Source organism: Ciconia boyciana, chromosome 2 (genome assembly GCF_034638445.1).
Source record: "Ciconia boyciana chromosome 2, ASM3463844v1, whole genome shotgun sequence".
NCBI classification, from domain to species: Eukaryota; Metazoa; Chordata; class Aves; order Ciconiiformes; family Ciconiidae; genus Ciconia; species Ciconia boyciana.
This window is the reverse complement of record NC_132935.1, coordinates 28,173,815-28,199,376: the sequence shown is the minus strand read 5'-3', so window position 1 is coordinate 28,199,376 and position 25,562 is coordinate 28,173,815. Positions and strand designations below refer to the sequence as shown.

Sequence of the window (25,562 nt, the reverse complement as noted above, 5' to 3'; positions counted from 1 at the left end):
AGCAAGCATACTGCACAAATGCATGTTTGCTGCTGCCCAGTCTGTCCTCAGAAGCAAGTGCAGCAATTCAGAAACCTGACTTGAAGCACCATGCACATCTTTTTCAATGCTAGAAAACAGTCCCTTGCAACTATACCCCCTCCCGAGAGGTTTCTTCTGTATAAAGTTTTATGATGACGTAATAGTAGCTGATAGTTCATTTCAAATTACCATCCTTGCTCATCTCCATAGTCCACGTGACAATTTGAGAAGATACCTATCTTTTCTGAATTACATCCAACATATATTTGTGAGCAAGCGGATTTGTTACAAGTGAAAAATTACCTGCTCAGCATTATAAATAAAACTTTACAGAACAGCCTGGGTTGGATTTAAGCACTGAAAGGTGCAAGATTCTGCAAACGATGCTTGTGTTTGACTTACAGCCAATAAAGAAGGGATTTAATTATAACTTCTGGAGATGTAACAGAATCTAGCTATTGGAATAGCTTGTTAAAAAGGTAAGACCAGAATACAGCTGTAGTATTGCCTCTTATGTTTCTACTTTCTTTTCAACTGCCTGAAAGGACCTAAAGCTTGAGCCATTTGAAGAGGAAGTTTTGGAAGAAAATGCAAAATCTGTAAGTGCTTTTCAAGATAATGATTTTTGACACTTGGTTTTCCATGCCAGGTATTGTGACAACTATCTCACCTGATCTCTTTTGTTAAAAAATAAAAATAAAAAAATCACCATCCTCCCTTTTCCCAGTGGTAAGAACCCATTTTGGTCAGCAGAATACATTGTGCAAGACACAACACAGCAAAACTTAGAATATGTGGGAAAAACTTTTATATTAATTTTTGCATTGTTTTCAAAGGATACAGTAAGCCAAAACCTCAGCTCACATGAGGAGTAAAAGGTGTCATTTATAAGATTTACTGAATTTGGCAGCAGTGTTTATGGGATGATAGCTTCTCAGCTCCCAATCACCTAAGTCATGGCTGTACAGCCAGCCTCCTCCTTCCTCTCCCTCCCTCCCTAATCAGGAAAGATGAGAGAGTATCTAGTGTTAAGCAGTAATCAATATTACAACTTACAAAACCAAAATCATAACCAGAAATAAACTTACTTTTAATTAAGTTCATGTCCCAAGATCAATTTTTTCAAATACACTAGCATTCCTAAATTCTGGGCTTTGAACCTAACAAAATGCAAATCAAATACACAGGACAAATAACCAAAATAGATAATCCATCAAATTCCTTATTTCATCACAGGAGTTGTATTAGATTTTTTCTTTTTTAAATGAGATTATACAATATTGCTAGACAGGCTGCTTATGATGGAGGGATAACCCATGAGATAACAGCATCAATAAACAAGGCAGAAATAAGTCAAAAAGCTGTACAAGAGATGAAATTGTATTAATTAAGAAGCACGTGGTGTTTCTTTATGTATTTCATTAGTAAAATTGACAAGCTTCAATGGATGAATCAATATGTAAACTACTTACATCAGCTAAATGATAACCATAATAATTCAGGATAAATAGGTCTTCTGTATTGCCAAGTGTTTCCATAGTCCTGTTTATAAAGATTGTTCATTTTTTGCAGAAAGGTGGAGGGAAAAAATCCCTCTCTATTCATCATTTAACACGAGCTACCTTAGGCATCTCATTCAGCTGTGAGTCAGCACTCTGAAAGGTAAAAGTCTACAAGAGCACCTCAATGAAAGTAACACAGCAGCCAGTGCAGACTGTGGGAGTATGTTCTTACCTCAAACCTCACCCCTGCTTGCACACAGATTAATCCAAGGAAAAATGCTGACTTTATTGCTGAATATTCCAAAGATAAACATTTGCTTTGCACTCTTCTGAAGACTCTCTCATCCAGGCTTCAGACAACGCTCAATTTCTCTAAGGCTGACACTAATTTTGGGTGTTTCCATTCTGTGCCTCAGCCTGCTGAGATATAAAAGCTACCCTCAGGTGTTTCTACTTCTCCACTCCAAAGCACTAAAACAGGGACTGCAAACTTCAAAGGAACTTTTGTGGGGGTTTTTTGATGATTGTGGTTTTTATTGTTTTATGATAGACTTTTCAGAGGTTAAAGCACAAGGAATTCAGAGGATGATATGGCAGTAATATTGTAATGTTTTTGTATCAGCATATAATGATTGTTCAACGTCAAATGTCTGTGATAGAAGACGAAATAGAGGAATTCCGGCTTGCTCTGAAGCAGTACGTGGAATCTGCTTCTACTCAGGGTGGCTGCTTGCAGTAAGTACAATGCTATTGCCCCTCGGCTGAAGCAAGGAACGTAGTCTGATTTCTTGAATAACCTCTAAATGGAGCTGGATTGTTTATGAAGAGAGAACCTGTAACATCTTCTTTCCTGGCTGGTTATGCATGTGTGTAAGACAGAGCTTTTCAAAGACAACTAAAATCAGAAAGAGATGTCAAAGTATATGTGCAGACTTTAAGTAGTATCACAAAATGACAACACAGGCTATCCCAAAGATGCTAAACAATCTTTTAAGACATTTCAGCTCTGCAGGTCATCAATTCGTGGCTTCTGGAAGCTCCTAGGCTGACACTCTTTACTGGAAAACTCATTTGCCATCCTTCATTTGTGCTTACCTGGCAAGTGAGCAACTTCTCAACTTGTTTGCCAGTTCTCTGTTTGAAAGCTTTCCAAATCTTCTCTTTAGGCTGCCATTTAAAAATTTTCATTCATAATAAAGAATGGGAAAAATTAAAAAGCAAAATTTTCAATGAAATAGCATATTTCTGCTTTGCTCCTTTTATAATTAAATAAAACATTAGAACTGGGTTAAGAATAAATTTCAGTGACTCGCCACTATACTGAATTTCTTAATTTAACATACTTAAGAAAGCTACTACCATACACACTACAGACCGTTATGAAATAAATATTTTTATAATGTGTACACAAACCAGGATCCTCCTAGATATTCAAAGGCTTCAAAGGCTGCCTAATTTATGAGCCTTGTTGCCATGAGATCATCACACTTATGTGATTGTATCAGTAGTGTTCACACAGACCAGAAAAAGCAAGTTAAGCTGGAAGAAGAAAATAGTGACCTTTTTGCAGTGGTTCACTTGTAAAGGCAGACCGATGAGGAAAATAAAATTCTCTTGTGGGCCAAGAGCTGGAAAAAACAGAGAAGCCCCCCAGCCCCCTTCCAAAAACTAACATCCAGCCAAACACTGTAGTGACTGCAAACTTGTCAGGGGAGAGAGCTTACATGACTTCAGAAGGTAACTTAACAAATGATGGCAAACTATTACTTGCTTTCCCAAGTTTACAGGCATTTGGTAAGTCTGTAATGCCACCTACCGGATGTTTTTCACTGTAGCTGTTTATGACATTGACGTTTCTTCCAACAGTTCTTGATATTTTGGCTATTTTACAATGTACTTTTGCATACAGCTGGAGGAAACCAATAAATCATATGAAACTTCTTATTACAGTATGAAATAATCTGAGACCAGTTTGCAAGCACATCAGTAGTAAGATCAGCAATCTCACACTTGGGCACTCAGAGAAATAAATACATATTTTTTATGCTATACATCTAAACACCAATTTGAGTACCCAAATGCCTAATGCTATAAAGCTATTATGCTCAGGATAATAAGCGGGATGATGCTGTGTAGAAGATCAACAGATAATCTGTGGGTCATTTTTCACCCATGATAAATTGTTAGCTGAATGACATAAGGACAAGTAAATAATACCAAAAGGTATTATTTTAAAAGTGTATCTGCAGCAGACATCAGCTTAACTGTCTTTATACTCCATTGCTATTTGCTTCCAAAGCACCTAAACTCTATGCCACTTCGATACATCTCTCGTACAAAAGGATGACTTCTCACAGTGTAAGTCTTCAATGAAACAGCACAAGTTACTCTACAAACTTACTTGAACTGTTCTCTATGTGCAATATGCTCTATTAGCTGATTTTCCCTGAACCACAGTTGTTTGGTTAATTTTCTGTATTACTGATTAGCATTTCTTTAGATAAATTACACTATGGGAGCAATATGAAAAATGAGTTTCTCAAATAACAGTCCATCATAGGTGTACTAAGATAAAATATTAATAAATAAAAAGCCATGAAAATACTACATGTGTTTAAAAGAAAAAAAAGCTCAGATAATTCACAGAATATTTCCCCAAAACACTTATTTGTTAAATTTATTATTTGGAGGGTTTTTGTTTGTTTGTTTTTTCAAAAATCGCTGCATTTGGTTCATACTCATAAGCAATTTGGAATAAGATGTGTATGTCCAATAACTTTATCATGTTTGATTAAATTTGTTCTGTCCTACAATTCTTAGTGTTTCCATACAGAAGCTTCCAAGTGATTCCCGCTTCATTGTTTATGAGTTCTGGGAGAACAGCAATGCCTGGAATAGGTAAGTTTTGGGGGGTTTTTTGTACTACAGAAAGTTTTGAAGGTTAGAGAGCAGTTGCGTAGAAGGACTGAATACAAATTCCTTTAAATACTGCTAATGGATCTCTTGCTAAATATATCACAGGTAATACTTCAGAACAATACTTCAATTGCTAAAAAACATACTGAAACATATAAATAAAAATGTGAGAAAGACACAGCTAGTTCAAACAGAACAGAAAACGTCTGAAAGCAAACAGAGAAAGGTATGCATCAGATGTGTGGTAGTTGATCAGGGACAAAAGAATAGGGAAACGGCAATAGTTCAGTGATGACAATGGAAGAAATGGATGACACAGGAGGTGTGCCATCCAGCAACGCACTCAAGCATGCAAGCAGTCGTGCGGAGCTGTCCCAAAGCTTTCCAAATCCATATCACAAAAACCCATCCGACAGCTTCCCAGAATGTCTGGTTTGGGCCCAAAATAGAAGTTATAGTGATTAAAAGTCCTACCAGCTGAGTTCTAGCCTGCAGCAGGCAGATGGCTGAGAAATTGAGCAGAGACAAAAAGATTTTGCTTAAATACTTTTACTATTAAAAAAAAAACCCCAAATAAGACCCACGATCCTAAATCTGTAGACAGAAACCATTCAGAAGGAAGATGGAGAAGTCTCTTGAAGCTTAGTTTCTTTCCTTTTGAACAAAGCCCCAGTTCAAAGCTTACTTTCAGAAAGACTCAAGAACTCTGGTAACATGTCAAAACACTTGGAATAAGAACTGCTACACTGGGTCACAACCACGAGATGAGTGTCAGGGTAACAGTTAAGCATACAGAAAAAAATGTGTGTTTAATAGAACATGCAGGAACTTCACAGCTTATCTGGTCTCCTCTCCCACTATCATCGTTTTCTACGTTTTGAAGCACAAAATCTCTGTGATAGCATTAATTGTAAAATCTCTGATGCTCATAAAAATTTTTAGCCCAATTATAAAACTTGATTCTTATTCTCATTTTTTACAACTATTTAGCCACCTTCAAATGAATTACTGCAAGACGTTCCAAAGAAGTAACGTGGACTTCTTGGAAACTCCAGAGCTCATCACAACAATGCTAGTCCCTGGTAAACATCAATTTTTCACATTATTTTGTTTATTCCATGTGAAGAGTTCTGCTATATTAGCATGTTCCATATGCAGGACCACTGCATAGTATCACCCTTAGTCAGATTTTCTTTGGTAAAGTATGAAGGAGAAAGGGACTCCAAATGTTTTTATTTTAAGCACAGAAACACAAAATGCATCAGCAAGAATAAGACCAACAATACTTTATTTTATATAGTGGAAAGTTACGCTAGCATATACTATTTAAGAAAATATCTAGAATAAACAATACTATTTGTGATCAGTAAAATAGACTCTGTTTAAGATTTTCAGGCAAAAAATTGCTTGCTGATGAAGACTCCAACTTAATCATATTTACATTAACTGACGCAAGTCTTAATTACTAATAATTTCTATTTACTAACCAACTTATTGTACATGCTTCCTGCTATGTTAAAAAGGGGAAACAACAAACTACTTTGAAAAAGCAAGGTGTTAATGATTCCAAGTTACTATTTCTAATACAAACCAATGAGCATGCAACATCATCTTTCTCAGAGAATGATAGTTAAAAGAGACAGTGCAGGATGAAGCAAAGCAAGCATCAGTCCCATATTTTTGGAAGGAGGACAGCAAAATTTTTATCTTAGGCAACACAAATCTATTACAATGAAACCCTAATTTCCCCTATGTCTGAGTACAGACTAAACTTAAAATAATAAAACCCCACCTAGTAGAAAAAAAATTACTAGTCCTGTACCTGGGATTTCTCCTTAAAAGAACCCAGCCAAGACATTTTCAGACCTCATGAGCCTGATCTGAATACACAATTATATGCCAGGGAGTCCTGCAGTATCAGGAGATTGCACTTAATGAACCAAGAATCCCTTCAAATCTTGTATCTTACTGGGAAATTGCTGGATTTAAGACAAACTTGGCTGTAGGAAACAACGCAGCCTTTTCCCAAACTTCTGTTGTGTCCAAGAGCTAGACTGGGTATGACCCAGGAGTGTTCCAGGGGCAGTTTACTCACAGTTAAAGTACAATTAACATAAAATAAAACGTAAACATCATTTATAAATGCCTAAATATAGAAGTGTCTGAAATCGGATTCAAAATCCTCATTAAAGCATCGACTCTGCCTGCTAAGACGGATTTCAGTCTGCAGCACGCCATCCTGGCAGACAGTTCCCATAGAAACAGCATTTCTCACCATGCACCCGTGCTGGGGGGGCAATGGGAAGTAATGCAATCACTGTTATTTTTACCATTTCATGGATTATCTATTATTTAGAGATCTGTGCAGATATTTGAACTTTTGTTTCATGGGAAGTACTTCCCATATTTGATCTATACAAATCATATTTGTATTTGAAAGACAGAAAATGTTCATGAAGTAAAAAATGATGGCTGCAATGCTACCAGTATACTTTCTGAAAGAATTTTAGACACTATAAAGTGATACCACTGTAAAATCAGGAAAAAACCCAACCTGTCTGCAACTAGCACATAGACAGGCTCTATTTTAAAAACAAATATACCCTAGCTCAGACACATCTACAGTTTTTTACACATCTGGTTAACTAAGAACTGAAACAATTCTAGATTGTAATCTGAATCTGATTCAAAGATTACAACCCAAGAGTCTTCACTCAGATGATTAATTCAAACTAATAAGGACACACTTACCTGGCTAAGAATGATTCAAGAAGACATGGGATTTCAAGACTGTTAGATCCAGTATTATCCTAAAGCGAATTCATTTACCATCAGTTAATAGGAACCACAACCTATTATAATCACTTGCACACCTGTTAACTGACCAAGTTGCTTCAGGCCAATCTACCAGGGTGGCATCAATTCATCTTCAGTGAATGGCTAATCTTTATATAAGATCTGGACTTGAGGGCACTAAGGAACCTTCTGGTGAAGAAAACAAAAGCTAGGGGAAAACCATTGAACACTTATGACACTGTAATCCATGAAATAAACTGTTAAATTGTAATTTTTTTGGCCAAAATTCATTAATCCACTGATGTGTCAGAGACTACTAGGCTTTCATAGCCCAAATTCAGGTAGGATTCTTCAGTATCTTCTCAACATTCTTCTTCAAGAATAACATTTTTCAGAAAAATACCATACATGGAAGGATTTATGGACACATTCACAGAAACAAGCTGTGTTAATGAATTTAATCTCCAACCTGTGTAGTGCAAAACCTACTGAGCCTAGAACACCCCTCCGCTAAGGGGATGTGGCATCTCAGATACAGTCACAATCCCTTTCCTTCCTTCCTTTCTGTCTCTCTCCATAAATCTTGTGGTTCCTCTCTGCATAAGGTTCAATTTCAAAAGGGCAAAGGGGAGGAACTGTAGGGAACAAGTATAAATGTGTTTCACTCCAGCCCTCTCTATAATCTGCTGATTACAGACCTTTTATGGGAATGACATTTTACAAGCCCATCAATCCTCTTAGTTTTGGGGCAAAACACTCTTAATTCCTAGACATGTATAAAAAGAACAGCACGAGGTTTGAATAATGTCATCAGGAAAGAAAGTCATTAAAGGCCGCACAACCACCCAGGGGACACAGTGCTCAGCTAAAATACTGACACACGCAGCAGAACAGGAGTGAGGATTTATGTGGTTTGCTCTCTGGGATCTGGGTGCTTAATTCTATGCAACAGCACCTATCACACGTTAATACTTCTTTGGATGTTATCAAAAGGAGATATCAATTCTTGTGCTAAAGCCACCCCCCCACCAATTATACTCAGCTCTCCTAGTATTTTAAGTATTCTTCCCCTGCCTGCAGAGGTTTTGTCCTTGAAAGTGTGCAGCTTTCAAATAAAGTAGTATTAGCTGCATATATAAATGAATGTTTCTTGATACACGTTATAGCTATTTTATTTAGGATTTTTACAAAAGGTAGAAAAAGAAATACTGTTTATATTAACAAATAAATAACTAAATTCTCCTCTCTTTCAGCATCGTGGTGGGTCCTCAATAACAACTAGAAACTGTACTTCCAAGTAATGTTAATGTTGCATTGTTTTTCATTACAATAACATTCGTATAGCAGTGTACAGGTGTGCTGGGTTATGAATTTCTGATGTGATACTGTTTGTTATTATGGATGTGATCTTCTCCATTTTAAAATATGGAAAACTGCACATTTATTATCTTCTTCTTGTAAGTAGTTCAGTGAAATGGTACATTCTAAAGCTGAAGTAAGACAACTATGCTAAACTGTTTATTGTGTATATTCAGTCCAAACTGTCACAGAAAAATGCATCTTGATTGGTATGACTAAATATTTGTGGAAAGTTTTAGTCTTACGTTAATAAACAATTGTTACTTAACGCTGCTGTTTTCTCCTTTTACAGAAGAAACAGGTATAAACATGAACACACATTTTCATAAATGTCATGCTTCAGAGAAGCTGCAAGTCATTAATTAGGAAAATAAACATAGGGACAACTTTTTGTGTTAATACAGAACTTTACAGGAAATTTTCTGCCCACAACATGACAAGGCAGTACCATTTTCTCTTCACAGCCTCTAGCCCCTACCCTCGCAAAAGGAAATATGTCTGCCTGTCTGCGCAGCCGCTGTGGATCCACAGACTTAACATTTCACAGCCAATTTGCTTTGAACCCCATGTCCTGAACGCTCAGAAAATATTTTCATTAGATCACTGGCAGCTCCCTGAAAAGTCATTAGAAAAAACGCTGTTTGAACGTAAATAGCCATAAACCTGGAAGTAGAAATACCTTCTTCCCCAAGAAGTCTTGCTGTTGACCCTTGTATCTGAGCCGTAGGTGTCTCCTCGTAAGAATGAAAGGCAAGTGACTATGGTAACCTCACACCTCCATGACAGGTTGACAAGCTCTACATGCTAAATGACCACTCTCTCCACTCATCTAGCAGTCCGAAGTTACAAACAGTACCCAAAAAGTAACTTAAAATTCATATTCAATAAAATATCTTCTTAACTGTAGGATTTATCTGTTTTTATTTCAACTCAAACAATACATTACCATATGTAATCAAAAGTGGGGAATTTAGACTACAAACGAGCAATCTTCACTGCAGTAAGGTTCTATATTCCAGAAGCTATGACAAGGATTGAGCTCAAGATTAAGAAAGGTGTCACATTTAAGTACCTGCGTGTGACCAAGGCATCTTAGCTCCTATTGTATCAATGGAGTTCTGCCTAAACAAAGGCATCTAGCACATGTAAGATGCTCTAGGGCATCCCAACTGCTCTCCAGCTCCCAGCTGAGAAGGACATGAGTTACCTGTAGGTTGTGTGTCATTTATGCCAGCCCCATGCAGCTGCTTCAGAGATCCTACATGTCTTGGATGACACCAGATGCCTACCATTAGGCAACTGAAACCCTTTGCCAATAAAGTCAATGGAGTTTAGGTTCTCTAAGCAAATGTGGATGTCAGAAAGTGATGCCTACACACCTAAATTTAGGTGCCCACGTTAGAGACAAATTTCACCTTTAACTCTTCTTACAGTAACTGGGCAAAAGTGAATGCTTTTAGTACGGAGGTCCAAAGCTTTCCCATATTGGTATGATCCAACTACAGATCTGTTCATTCTTAAAAAGGCACCCAAATAGCCATATTACACTCACAAATGACAGATCACTGAAAGTTTAAAGGTTTCTTGTCTTTAGCAAAGTAAAAGTAAAACTACTCATATTCCTGAAGATTTGGCTGGCTTTTTTCCTATGCCAAGATGTCAGTCTAGTGTATAGCATGTTTTCTTTTGTCACTACTGATCTACCAACAAAGAAAATACAGTGACATGTGACACTGCTGCAGGGTAAATCCTTAAGTGAAAACTGACACACTACACTGAGGTTTACGACATTTTTCCTTTTCACTGGATAAACTGTATTAAAGTTATTCTTAAAATAACCTGCTTTAGAACTTCATGTCAATTAGGTACTGGAGAGGGGAAAAAGTTCTCCTTTTCTTTCTCCTTGAAAAGGTCATTCTCCTTTGCGTATTTACTAGTAAACAAACACTTTGATAACCATACACAAGAGCAAGTTTGAGAAGTTTCACATAAGAGTTTTGAGAGCTACACACAGAAATTGCCTTCACCACATACTGGGGAAAAAGATCGCTAGGACTCACTCTAAAAAACTCCCAGTGATTAAAAAAAACAACTGACCAAACAAACAAGATTTCGGTTCTTTGTAACATTACTTGTAAACAATATACAAATAGAATACACTTGGAAGCTTATTTTAATTGACTAACTGCTGCTAAACGTAAAAGAAACTGAGTTCAAACAAGTTTATTTGCATAGTTCATGGAAAGAAATCTAGTGTCTGTCAAATGCAACTTGAAAAGATTTCTGCACCATTGCGATTACCATTCAACACATTCTCATTTAGCTTCTCATTTGACAGTATTTGTTGTTGCATTATTACTGCTAAGGAAAGGAGGTGAGAGCAAGCAAAAAGCCCCAGTCAAGTATTGGTTTAGAATTTATCGTCAGACAAACTACATGGCTACATAACACAGACAATTCAAGGACAAAATTCTGTCACAGCAAAATGTAAAATTATTTATTTCACTGTAATTGTATTACCATCTCAGGCATTATAAATTAAAGGTTTGACTTTTAAAGCATTCAGGCAATTACAGGAAGAAACAGGCATTTCTGTAAGTTTCACAGGGTCCTACTTTCATCTGTAGGCACCCAAGTACCTTCAAAAATCTTAAAAGATCTACATCATACGCAGCTCCTTCACTGATGGATTTCTCATCTTTCAAACAACCTGTCACTTCTTGCATATGTCAGTAAAAGGGTTGCTCTTTTCCTGTAAGACAAACAAACCCTCAAATTACCTCAGTTACAAGAGGTCATTTAAACTAAGTTTTCATGGGTCTGCTTAAAACCCTTTTCTACTCTAGGTACATTTAACAGTTTAATATTTTTTTGATTAATGCAAACAGTTCTACTTTCATTAATCATAAATACTTAATCTGAAATCTTCCTGGAAGACTTTGTCAACACAGTAACATCGATTCAGTTCAAATGCTGAGCTATGTATAGGTAGGCCTGATCCCCACATCTCAAAAAATCCCCATGTCTTTTGCAACAAATGCAACCCCCAGCCCACTAACTGTAACAGCAGCATCTCCCTTGTACAAGTCAGTCTAGGAAGCCTTCTCCATCTGAAAATACAGCTTTCACTCATAGATGGGCACATGCTTCAAGCAATGACTTCAAAAATTCAGAACTAGGGAAGTCTTAAGATGGGCAAGAACTGCCTGAATACTCAATTCAGCGGCAAACTGTTGACAACAACCTGCTCCTAAATACAAGCTCACTGACATGTTGTAGGATTGTCTGTTCCTCATTAGAAGTTTATCTGGAGGACTCCTTCTGCCCCTTTTAAGCATCGTTCATTTAATTTACACATGAATCTCATGGATCCCTCTGGTTTCTATGCAGAAAAAAGGGTGACATGGGATCAGTCAACACACTGGAATTTTCCCATGTAACTACAGAATCTGCTGCATGAAGGCAACTAAAGTGCAGAGCAAAGACGATGGATAATGGAACAACTGAACACCACTTACTGTTCACTGTAAGTAAATTAAGTGGGTTTGCACACTCCACTGAAAACAAGTCCTGAATAATGATATCACCAGGATACAAACACTCTACTATCATTTCTAGTACTGCTCTACCAAAAGAGTACTGTCTTTAGATGACTTGTTATCAGGATGCCACAAGCAAAACTGCACAGAAATCCACCTCAACGCTTACCTCAGAGATCTCAGAAACAGCAACATTCAGATAACTTCTCACTATCATGTCAGCTCTGCTACAGGACGTCCTTAGAATTACTGTATCTCTCCCACCCTCCTAGAAACCACTAAGACTATGAGGAAGATTTTTTATTTATTTTTTAACTAATGGGAACATCCAAAAAGATCTGATGAAAGAGAAACAGCTTTCACAGCCTCCCCAAACCAATTGTTTTTTCACTGTGAGGGTGACCAAGCAGTGCAACAGGTTGTGCAATCTCTCCAGAGAGAGGTTGTGAAGTCTCTGCCTGTGGAGATACTCAAAACCTGACTGGACACGATCCTGGGCAATCTGCTCTAGCTGACTCTGCTTGAGCAGGGGTGTTGGACTAAGTGATCTCAAGAGGTCCCTTCCAAACTAAATGATTCTGGGAAATTCATTAAAAGCTTCCAAAAACATGCTTAGGAAAGAAAAACAAACAAACAAGCAAAAAAAAAAACCCAAAAAAACCCTAACCCAAAACAAGGCTGTAGATTATAATTCTGTCTCATCACTAAACAGATTAGAAAGAAACAGCACCTGGAAAACACTGTTTGCATCAAAGCTAAAGCTGTTTGTACTTGTCCTATAGGCTTTCTACTATTAACTTGTTCTCTGCTTCAGTGAGGAATGCTCAAACTCTGACATCCAGTCTCAATAAGCAAGGTGTCACACAAAGCAGGCAATTTAACATGACAGGCTGATAGGCTGATGTCACCGTACTGCACCAGAAGGAGCCTGAAATCACTGCCTTTTATGGATAAATTAGTTGTGAATTTATCTTCACTTGTTCTTTGACTCCAGGTGCCTTCTCAGATTACATGGTCAAGAATTATAAAATGCTTTTCCTCCAATCTACATATTATAAGAAGTATTAAGAAAAACGCATTAGGGTTTTAAGAAAAAAGGCTCAATCCTTTTATGGGATATTGGACTCAGACTATTCTTATTTGAGATAAACCCTCTCCTGGATAGAAAAATTGCTTATTCAGTGTCATTGTTTTAAGAGGACCTATACACCAACACGCTCAGCATTCTGAACAGACAGAGGCCTCTCCTATTTCCATGTTGACTAATCAGTCCTGTATTTCATTCAAGTCTCACTAGAAATGTTTTCCAAGAGATGCATCTAACTCAGAAGAGGAAATAATGCAGGTCTTTGTCCCATAAAATGTTTGTAGTTATTGGGGTTTTTTCTTCTAATTTTGAAATGTGTTTTATCACTCCTCATTCTTCAAATTCAACATATATCTTTTCACACTGAGACCCAAAAGTAAGATCCATTAGTTGACAGGCCAAGTCAAGTCTAAGGCATTCCTGGGTAAGATTCAGCTTCTATTCTATTTACGGATTCTTATATTTGGATTCCCATACAGAAAAACTTAACATCTCCAAGTGCTTCAATCTTTTTATAGAAAGTGACTAGCTGGGTAGGGTTCAGATGTCCCACAAACAGAATTTTTACTTCAGTATATGGGAATGGAATTTCTAACAAGGTTCATCTACTTTAACTGAGATCTTACAATGATCTTGGAAACAATGGTAATTTTTTCCTCTTCCTTGCCAATAAGGAAACTGCTTAGTGAAAAAGCTGGTATAGCCATGCAGACACACAAAATACATCTTAAGACAGTCCACATACAAAGAACTTATATGTTTAATTCATGTAAATATGCCTCCAAACAAACTCCCAAATTACTAAAAATTCAATGTCTACACTAAAATTCAACACTAGAATACAACACTGGATAGCTTTATCCTATATTAACAGCAAAACATTTATTCTAGTCAATTCAGAAAAAAAAAGTACAGACCATCACTGGCCAAGTTTCATACATATAATGTGGAACTAACTTGTGAAGTATAACTGGCAAGCTAACAATATCACCTTTATATACTAATGAGACAGTATACTTGCAATACCCCTTTCAACACTGTCTCCAAGATCACACAGCGAATTCAGCAGCTTTTGCTTTCTTTTAATGAGAACAGGATTTTTTTTCCCTTAGCTTCCTACTCAACCATCCATACTTTGTGCTTAAGACACCAATAATGATAGCTGTGATACACTTTATGTTATTCTAACACAACATCCTGACTAATAAGGGTTTGTAATTTACCCATCCCGTCTTGCAGCTGAATAGAATCGGAAAACTTACTACTTTTTTATCTGTATGATAAACTAGCATATGCAGGTGGGGACTTATATACATATGACTAACACAAAGCAGAGGAAAGACTTTAAAAGCAGGCCTCACAAACAGTGAGATACTCTTATTTCTAAAGACAAGACTATATATAACTGGATATACACTTATGACATCATCCTACAGACAGATCCTCCGGCCCCAAAACAATCTCTTAAAACACATGCAACCCATCTTGGCTTGCACCAGTTTTTACTATCCTTATTTCCCTCTACCCAAATTATTTGCAATTTAGCGATGTCATGAGCAATTTTAGAGTTCATTTGTCCACTGATTCCATTTCTGCAGGGGTCTTCCTTGACCTATGAACATAACCATGTGAAAGTACATATAATCAAAATTTGCCCCCCTTAGGAACTCAAGGGACAGGAAGAGGGGGGGGAAAAAGTTAGGAAATTCAAGAGTTGAAACTTTCCTACCTGCAGGCAGCTTTTCAAACAAGTAAAGCTTTCATCTTTAAGACAAATATAACAGAAAGATGTAAAAAGTAAGATCAGGGAAGGCCGATTACTGTCATATATTAGTTTGTTTTTCCAAAGAATAGAAATTTTAAAAGTTTAAAACTGCCTCAAATTGTGGCCAACACAGTAGTCATCTGGACAAACTTCTCCAGGATAGGAATCCTATTTCTAGAAGAACTACACCCTGATGGCCTCAAAAGCAGCCTAGTATGTAGCCGTATTTGATATTATAATGTTTATACCCAAGAACATTTTCCCACACTTGGTGTGTTGAATGCAAACCATTAGATTTTTTTTCTCTTAGCATACGAAGTATCTGAGGATTATTTCATCTCAAAGGTTAAGGTGGCACTCCTGGATATCCTTCACATTCATTTCTATTCATTTCTCCCTGACAACACAAACCAGAGATAATGGTAACACAAACTGCATTAAGCTCATTACTAGTTTTGTAGTGGACACTGATGCACGGACAACTTAAACACTGGAATCAGACTTTCACCAAGCCAGAAATTTATCAAGATTGTTCTCTTTTATTTTGAAAAGACAGACATGGAATTCACATAGAATACCAAAGCTATGTACTATGATTTCATAGCAGAAAGCTTTAATATGATTTCATACTCACTTTAAATTTGGAAGCATACCTGATCTTTTTCCTGAAAACAAAGAAAAAACCCTTTTCCTTTGTATGGTACTTGCCACGGTAAGATGCCAAATACCGACTGGGGAAGTTATGTACAGTAAAAGCCACAGAGCTGAACTACACAATCTGTCTTTTGAAGGTTTTATCAGTTTGGCAGGCTAGTCTGAAGACAAATGTTTCCTATCAAATGGGTTGTCAAAACCTCCATGACTCTTTTTATAACTTCACTTAATACAAAAAATGCACTTACTGGCTTTTCAAGTACAATTGGATGATCAGGAAGAAACTCTGGCTTCTTCTGAGAGAGAGAAACACTTGAAAGTTGCAGAAGGAAATCTCTGCTGTATTTGATCCTTTCTGTGAATATATAAAATTAGTAAGTTTAACATTGTTGTTTAAGGCATTAAGGTTGGGAATTCAGATTTGGTTTCTTATAGACGGGTGGAAATGCTGCATATGGAATATAAAAATCAATATTAAAAACAGCAGTAATTTAAGTCTGACCTTGCATCAGGACAATTTGTAGTAAAAGAACATTTCACTTTAACTCTATCAGATTGACTTAGTAAATATTGAGGACTATTCCAAGCTAATAAGGGTTTGTTGTTTTAATACAAAAGAACGCAAAAAGGTGAATCCAACCTTACACTACAGACAGACTCCCTATATCTTCTTCTAATTAACAGAAACACCACAAACTGGTCTTGAAACCCTAGAAGAAAATCCATTTATAACTCACACCAAAGTGGCACATTTCTATGGGACAGATAACAAAAACTGAGTCTCTTTTCTTGGAGCTATTAAGCTGATGTCTTTCAACAGGTAAAAGTAATTATGAGAACTGCTGCATGTAAACTGGCAAATGGATTAATACCAATGAAATAGTTTTGAGGGTTTTGCACTGAATCAACAAGAGTCAGGGACTTTGCTTAGAACGTTGTCCTGGTTTCAGCTGGGATAGAGTTAATTTTCTTCCTTTTAGCTGGTATAGTGCTGTATATTTTGGATTTTAGTATGAGAATAATGTTGATAACATGCTGATGTTTTAGTTGTTGCTAAGTAATGTTTACACTAGTCAAGGACTTTTCAGCTTCCCCTGCTCTGCCGGCTGCACAAGAAACTGAGAGGAGGCACAGCCAGGATAGTTGATCCGAACTGTCCAAAGGGCTATGCCATACCATATGATGTCATGCTCAGTATATAAACTGGGGTGAATTGGCCAGGGGGTAGCGATTGCTGCTCGGGGACTGGCTGGACGTTGGTCAGCAGGTGGTGAGCAGTTGTATCACTTGTTTTTTTCCTGGGTTTTGTTCCTCTCTCGCTCTCGTTTTCCTTCTCATTACAATTTTTATTATTTGTGTGTGTGTGTGTGTGTTCCAATTATTAAACTGTTCTTATCTTAACCCATGAGTTTTCTTACTTTTTGTACCACTATGTCTACTCTAGCATAGCCTCAGATATGTCTATCCATGTCTGTATTTTAAGCTGATATTCTTAAAGAAGAGCAGAAACAAGAGCAAAGGAATTAGGCAAAGAAGGGACAAACTTTGTCTCTGGTCTGTGGTGACAAATAAGTTTGTTCCTTTTGGAACAATGGGCTTCCTGTAAGACTGTTACACAGTCACTTGATGGACTACAGTTTTTGCTTCTCAGGCGCCAGGCTGTTGATAAGAGAGGCCACAAAGTCAACCGGGAATGTGATTTTTCCTCCCTTTGACCACAAGTGATCGTAATAACTGCTGAACCCATGTGAGGGCATGAGGATAACTTTAACAAGAGTAGTTTAAAGAACATGAGCATACTTGAAAACTTACGGCTTGTTTCCCACCCCCCCTCATTTAAAAACATATGAAGACGATAACTTCTGTAAGGCTTTGACATGGTCCCTCACAACATCCTTCTCTCTAAATTGGAGACATATGGATTTGATGGATGGACTGTTTGGTGGATGAGGAAATGGTTGGATGGTCGCATCCAGAGGGTAGTGGTCAATGGCTCAATGTCTGGATGGAGATCGGTGACAAGTGGTGTCCCTCAGGGGTCCATATTGGGACCAGTACTGTTTAATATCTTCATCAATGACACAGACAGCAGGATCGAGTGCAGCCTCAGCAAGTTTGCAGGCGACACCAAGCTGAGTGGTGGGGTTGACATGCCTGAGGGATGGGATGCCATCCAGAGGAACCTGGACAAGCTTGAGAAGTGGGCCCATGTGAGCCTCATGAGGTTCAACAAGGCCAAGTGCAAGGTCCTGCACCTGGGTTGGGGCAACCCCCAGTATCAATACAGGCTGGGGGATGATGGGATTGAGAGCAGCCCTGCAGAAAAGGACTTGGGGGTACTGGTGGATGAAAAGCTGGACATGAGCTGACAATGTGTGCTCACAGCCCAGAAAGCCAACCACATCCTGGGCTGCATCAAAAGAAGTGTGGCCAGCAGGTCGAGGGAGGTGATTCTGCCCCTCTACTCTGCTCTGGTGAGACCCCACCCGGAGTACTGCATCCAGCTCTGGAGTCCTCAGCACGGAAAGGACATGGACCTGTTGGAGTGGGTCCAGAGGAGGGCCACAAAAATGATCAGAGGGATGGAACACCTCTCCTTATGAAGAAAGGCTGAGAGAGTTGCGGTTGCTCATTCTGGAGAAGAGAAGGCTCCAGGGAGACCTTACTGGGGCCTTTCAATACTTAGGACAATACAATACGACAAGGGGTAATGGTTTTAAACTAAAAGAGGGTAGATTCAGACTAGATATAAGGAAGAAATTTTTTACGATGAGGGTGGTGAAACACTGCAACAGGTTGCCTAGAGAGGTGGTAGATGCCCCATCCCTGGAAACACTCAAGGTCAGGTTGGACGGGGCTCTGAGCAACCTGACGTAGTTGAAGATGTCCCTGCTCATTGCAGGGGGCTTGGACTAGATGACCTTTAAAGGTCCCTTCCAACCCAAACTATTCTATGATTCTAAGAGAAAGCAAGGAAGTGGCTGAGATAGCAGTAAAAAGCACTTAAGAACTGTAGAGACAGATAATTGAAGGCATGCTCCCAGTGAACAGATATCAAATGGAAATTATTATCTAGAACTTAAGGTACACCTGGAGATAAAAATGGAGTTCCAGTGGAAATTTCACAGTGCAATGGAAGAGAGGAAGGAGGGGGGAGGGGGGAGAGACTTATTTGTAGGCAGTAGCTGAACAACAGGACCTCTAAAGTTGTGTTACTCTGAAGGAAAGGATTACAACAATCAGCAAACAAACAAAAGCCCTTTGAAAACAAGTGTTGGAAAACGTTTGACATTATGGACAAATGTGGAGTAGACCCAGGAAGGCATCACAGAGCAATTAACCACTAAAAAAGATCCAAAGTGATGGCTTATACAAGAGACCAGGATCTGATGAGAAGCCATTTAAGATCTTGTAGAACACAATAGTCTCTACACACCACAAGCGGAATCAATGAGAAAGGATCAGAAAGCGACCACCAAACTTGACAAGCCTGACACCCAACTAGATCCAAAGAACAGAACATTATTCTATTTACCAAGATCAAGAATAAAAGAAACGAACCTGAGCCGGAAAGGGGATACATGGAAGACTTACTTTCAAGTCAGTAATACACGACAGTGTAGAATTACTGCTCAAGAACTTGGGTGATGGTAACCTCAGACTGAGGAAAAATAGGAAAGGCTCAATATAACAGCATTCTTTCAGTTTTTTACTACTAAGAGCAACAGAACGAACCAAGTCTCCAGAGATTACTTAAGGACTGGAGATTACAGATGGAGATTTGAGATGCCTGATTACAGAATGACGTTAACAGAAAAAATTGTCTCAATGAACTGATAACCTAACCTGGATCACTGTTGCAGTTCCTGTGATGTTTAAGAATAAAGAATTAGGCAGGAAGCAGTGCAGAGGAGGACTGTGAGAATATATTTGGAATCTGAGGTTATTCCTTAATCAAAAAAAGAGTAAAAGTTTGGCTTGTTTAACCTACCAAACCATGACAAAACCACTATTATGCTTTATGAGTGACAGGCAGTACAGAAAGAAAAGCACAAGAAGAAAATCTTAAGCACAGTGTTAACACAAGAACAAACTGTCCAGGACTAATCTTAAAAGAAATTAACTGATTTCTAACCATCAGAAAATTAGTATTTCAGAAGCACTGTAGTAAGATTAGGAAAAGGAAGCCAAACTACTGAATTCTTAAATTGGTTGCACGCAACAGTCTTAAAGATCGTATGCCATGACTGATCCATGGAACAGGCTAAAGGATGCAACTCAAACCTGTACTTCTACACACAGAAGCAATTTACACAAAAACAAGCTTTTGTGTGAAGAAATTCTTTTATGCCTAAGGTTTTTTCTTTGTTTTGTTGGTTGTTTTTTGTTTTGTTTTTTAAATAAAAAAAAGACAGGTATACCCTTATATGCAAGCAAGTCTACCAGTGGAGGTTTCCCACCTCACTTATGGCCAAGTTTTATACTTTCTCTAGAGTATTATGTGAAAAACAGAAAGGTTTCCTATTGCTCTCAAATTGTGGTACAGAAGGAAGCCAAACTCTCAAAGCAGTGGCTAATCAGAAAAAATAATATGCAGCCCACATCTCTTCGAAGTTCAACTGTCTTCCATCCAGAAAATACAATTCTGACACAGATCTCCATGCAGTATTTTACCTTTTTTTGCTTCTGATTCATGCTGTTTTGGTTGACAGGGCATCATAGTTTGAGTTAAGATCTTCACTTCAGTCATTTCAGATAACTACAACAGGGAGGAAAGAGTTAAACATTTTTTGATATATTTCACAAAATTAAGCTATGAAGCTTGTTTCCTTTAAACATATTAAAACACAGATGCATGTTTCTCGGTTTCTTAGTTAAAAATAATAGTTGTAGCACAGTTTCAGTAATCAATTTTGCTTTCACCAGTCACCAAGATTTTGGATAATTAATACTTTCTGTGCACAAAGAAAACTGGATTCTGTTCATTTTTTCTACTCCTTGCAAATGAATAACCGTCTTCTTTACAGTATAAAAACAGTCTGAAAAGAAAGTCTTGCACAAATTAAACTGTAGTCAGAACTGTAGCTATTTATAACAGTTGATGCACCTCTAACTTGAAAGATGAAGGGCCTGCAAAATAACTGCAGAACACTTGTAAATAGGAATACTGGTGATGTAAAATGACTGAGAAGTTTAATTTGAACCTGTAGAATGTTTGTTGCTCTTGATTACATACAATAAAGGAATAGTTCAACGACCTACAAGGAGTATAGGTAAGCACACTTGAGATAGGAATCTTTTAGACAGAATTTTACAGTGCTATTGCTAGTTTTTAAAAAAGAACATGATTATCTCCTCCTTTTCTCTTATCTCACCCAGAACACAGCCAGAAGCTGCTACACTGGGGAATAATAAAAGCAGGAAGGACTTCCCTTAAGACCAAAAGAGAAACTTGGATTCTCTCACTTAGCAAAAAGCTTTGTAAGCATCAAGACCCAACATCTACAGTATAACACTGAGTTCCTTGCAGCTACCAAAACCTTAAAGTGAGTGTTCTGGAAAGTAGGAAGGCAGTTCATCTTGGCTCCCAAAAGGCTCCACAGGTTTGGCTGAGGAATTTTAATCTAATTCTGAGACAGACTGGGCGGGGGGGAAGCAGGGGCAGAAAGAACTGAAAATTTTGGGAAGCATTTGTCAAAAGCAGAAGAGATCCTATTTTCTGGACAGAGACAACAGTTAACACTGTCCTGTAACTGCACCACCAGCTTTCATGGTGCGCTAAGACTACAAATTGTGAAATGGCAAAATATTTCTAGTATATTATCCACCCTGCTTGGACTTCCATTTTCTGTGGTTGAAATTTAGTTATGTTTTCCTGATTTGTCTAAAACTTCTGGGGAAAAAAAATCTGAAAAATCTAGGGATTTCAGAGAATGAAGTTAACAGAGAGCCATACTGCTAATTCTAACTGCTTTGTGATGTTCAACTAGCCTTCGCAAGTCTTAGCTATTCAACGGCTCTTTCCAAGTACAAACAAGGATTTAACACATTCTCAAATCCACAAGAAAAAGACATGCATGATAAAGCAGAATTTACAGCAATGTGCCAGACAATGTCACTACAACATTTTTACATTTCCTCCTGCACCATTTCCTATCACATCAGGTCCAAAACTTAACATTTGAGTATCACCACTCACAACAATACTCTCATACATGTTCCTATCTGAAATCCATCTACAAAGAATATCCCTAGAATATCCCTACAAAGAATATCCCATCTATAAAGAATATCCCTAGAGCAGGGCATGTATTTCTGAAGCTCAACATCATTTTTAAATGGTAGTTAATAAATAGTAAATTAAAACTGATACTGACTGATGGGGACTTTTCAAGCCTCTCTCTCTACCTCAGATAGATCTGAGGTAGTAGACTCAACACTCTCCAGATCTTCTGAAAATTCTTTGCATACCATGAAGGAATAAAAATTATTCTTTGCTTTATATTACCCAGTTAGGGCACAGTGAGTATTCAGGCACTTTCACTCTGAACACCAGTTTGGTGGAAATTCCCTATAATCAAGGCTAACACCTTAGATACAAGCACTATCACTGTGCTCATTATTAACAGTAGCTCTTCTCCACTTCCTCTAAGACTTAAGACTATAAGTTTCAGACTATAAATTCCTCAGATAGTAGTTTTAATTCTGTAATTCACTGTTCTCTATACTCAGAGTTGAATCTAACACTGAGCAGCACTCCTGATGTGCCATAATGATGATTCTTTTTTCCTGGCAGAAGTCTAAGCAGCTTTAAGTATGCATACTAAATATCCCAGAGTAAAGAAATCTGGAGAATTTGGTTGCCAGATTCTTCTTCAGTTCTTTCACTGCTTTAAGAACCTGGTTTGTCAGAGTTGGCTTGTTTGTTTGTTTCTAAAGCCTCTTTTATTTTTTAAAATCTATTTATAAGTTAGCGGCAAATACAATCTGCTTTACTTTTTAAAATCTTCACCATCCACCATGCTTTCCAAAAAGTAACCTGCATTTCCTGTATCCTAACCTGTATCAACTTGAATATTTATTCTCTAATAGATTGTCACTACATAAGACTGAATGGTATAAAAAGTTGCAACAAGTTGGTTTTCCTTTAGCAATACTAAGTGTTATGTCAACAGTTGTTCTTGTTTTTCAGCTTACAGTGTGTTTAGTGTCATGCTCATTTATCTTCTGTAAAAGGAAATATATTGGAGGAGGAAGGAAAGGGGATGAGGATAATTAAAGTTTTATGATTGTAGATACAGAGCACTATTACTGTCTTGCCAAAAAGGCAGTAAGATTTAAAGTACCTGAAATACAATAACAATTTTGAAGAACAGGTTCTTGAAGTGAAATATATATATAAATTATTCTGGGAATGGGGACATTATTTCACCGTATCAGGAGCCAAAGAGCAAATGGATAACAACATACAGCTTTCTCAGATCATCACTGATGCTTTTTGAAACATAGAGAATGTTCAGCAATATTCATTAAAGAGTGATAATACGCAACTCCATATAATCAGATTCAGGTCCCAATATCTTCAAAACTAGATACTGAATGTTCCTGCTTAGAAAAATATTCTGTGAAACTTCTATGCCAGCCTCCAGGCCAATGCTGCCTATCAACTAGGGGTTCATAGGGTACTAATTAGGTTGTATTTGGAGGTACCCATGAAGCAGCTGGCAGTCAGAAGTATTAAAATGTCTTTTCAATATCCTATGCCCAAGAAAAAGTTTAAAAAAAAAATAATACAGCTATACTAACATCAAAGAAATACAGAATGTAGCTACATGTAGCCAAATACGGATGAAACTGAGTACAACATTGCTGACCACAGGCCTGTTCTAAAAGGGAATAGTTTGTTGTCCTAAATACATATTGCTCAAGAGACAAGTATAACTGTTAATTTCCCTATGTGTGATAAGGATAGGCTACCAATACCTTTACTTTTTTTTTTTTTTTTTTTTTTAAGTCAAAGGCAGCTTCCAGAAGCTTCATGCAGTAAAGGAAGGACTACAGGATTATCAGACCTCCTCTAAAATAAAAAATGGAGGAACAGACACTTGGTCCAACAAAAAAAAAATTAAAGCTTTCAATACACTCTGAAGAACATTCTAATCAGTATCAACAGAAAATCAAATTCAGACTACAAAACATTAAGCATTCCAGTTGGAATGCTTTTGTGAAGTTTGCTGCCTCAAATGAATTTGTGCATGTGCTAACAAAACAAAAAAAAATATTTCTAATGTTATTCTTTACACATAATAAGCAAAGACTGAATATGTGTACTTTAAGTTTAAAATAGCTGTCTTAAATTCAATGAAGACTAAAGGAACACCACACAGACTTTCTTAAGACTCTTAAATAAGTAACTCATAAGATGTATTTTTCAGCTACTAGTGCATGCAAATATCAGGGAAAGGCATTGCAGAAACTCATACTTCTTTTTAACACTTCTGACACTGCTGGTTTATAACATACGGATTCAAGGACACTCCTAGGTGGAAACACAATCTACTTTTCATTTGGTAACATAAGGGATCAGCTGACCTCGAATTCATAGCACCCTAGAACACACTCCATCAACTTTGTCATCTACTATTTACTCAATACTCACCCAGTCAACCTTACTCTGCAAACATACTTCAGCGTTGCTAGGTAATTCAGTCTGAAAGTTTAACGCAATGGCTGATGCCGGTGAAGATAAGAGAAAACATTAAGAAAAAATACTTTAAATAGACTCCACATTTTTATTTTGTGATACTTGCCACAAGAACATTACTGAAATTCAACTGCAAAGAGATTACATGGGCATTTATTCACAACTTAAAAGCTCTAAGTCACCATAGGACCATCTTTCCATTTCTTCCATGAATTTTAAACAAAGGAAAAATTTACCATGTCCCTTAGCTTCTGTCCACATAAGCACAGCTGTCACTGTTTCTCTGGCCACCAAAAATTTCTAACTTAACAATAATAATAGCTGTAATACTGCAATATCTAGAAGGCATACAGAGATTTAAAAACAAAAACAAAATATATACACCTGACATAAATACTGCATGATTTTTTTCTTTGTATGTTTGTTTGTTTTAAACTTGTATGAAAGCTAGGTAAGAACGGTATGGTACAGTATACTGTACTGGCAATAAAACCTAAACAATAATCTGTTTGTTAAATCATGTGTATTTTATGTTTTCAATAGCAGGAGTCAACTAACCCAAGAAATCCAAATTTAATAAAGAAGCCTGATCCGGCTTTCTGAAGCCAGAATTTCAGATGCCAAGCTAGAAGAACACCAAAAAGAGTTCTGCATAAATCTAATGCAGTTTAAATTCAGATTTTATTACAGAGATGATGCAGTAAGATCAACACACAGCAAGATAGTTATACAAAAAAAAAATCCAAGTCACCTTACACGTCCTTGTTATTTCCTTAAAAGCAAGTGAAGCTTTGGCAAAGTGAACCGTATCTTAGCCATGCTACTCACCTTGTTTAGAAGACAGATGATGCACAGGTCGTGCTGGCTGAAGGGATTTACCAATAAACTTTTTAGTTTCCTTTAACATTTTGAAGCATCACACTTTAAAAAAGCAGCAGAAATCAATACAGAGCGTTCAGTTTCACATATGGATGTTAAGTGAGAAGAGCAGTCTATCTACCACTCATTAGTTGCATTTGACAGGACGATATTATTTTTTAGTATCTGGGCAGGAAAAAGAAGAAAGGCCTAACACAGAAGTTTTCTTAGATGATAGAATATGCCAGACAAAATTTGCATAAAGACAGAATCAGACATGTCTCTCATTTCTTCTTCCAATCAAGCTACCCTAGCTTCTTCTCAAAAATACTTTTTTCCTGTACGTATGTCTGTACGCTTG

General features: G+C 37.4%; 2 protein-coding genes across 2 annotated transcripts in view; one reads left to right on the top strand and one right to left on the bottom strand.

Annotated features, from left to right (window-relative positions):
* NECAB1 (N-terminal EF-hand calcium binding protein 1) overlaps positions 1 to 8,517 on the top strand; it is a 71,087-nt gene extending 62,570 nt beyond the window's left edge. Inside the window, exons 9-13 of the mRNA XM_072851205.1 lie at positions 567 to 620; positions 2,146 to 2,258; positions 4,344 to 4,421; positions 5,430 to 5,521; positions 8,489 to 8,517. Coding sequence (XP_072707306.1) covers positions 567 to 620; positions 2,146 to 2,258; positions 4,344 to 4,421; positions 5,430 to 5,521; positions 8,489 to 8,517 — 366 coding nt within the window. The remainder of the gene's footprint in view (positions 1 to 566; positions 621 to 2,145; positions 2,259 to 4,343; positions 4,422 to 5,429; positions 5,522 to 8,488) is intronic.
* Positions 8,518 to 11,307: 2,790 nt separating this feature from the next.
* Positions 11,308 to 25,250, bottom strand: C2H8orf88 (chromosome 2 C8orf88 homolog). Its single transcript, XM_072851204.1, has 5 exons — positions 25,172 to 25,250; positions 24,299 to 24,369; positions 20,314 to 20,398; positions 15,888 to 15,994; positions 11,308 to 11,346 (listed from the first exon to the last, which is right to left on the bottom strand). Exons 1-5 carry the CDS (start codon positions 25,248 to 25,250, stop codon positions 11,308 to 11,310), a joined length of 381 nt encoding a protein of 126 aa, XP_072707305.1.
* Between the last annotated feature and the right edge of the window lie 312 nt (positions 25,251 to 25,562).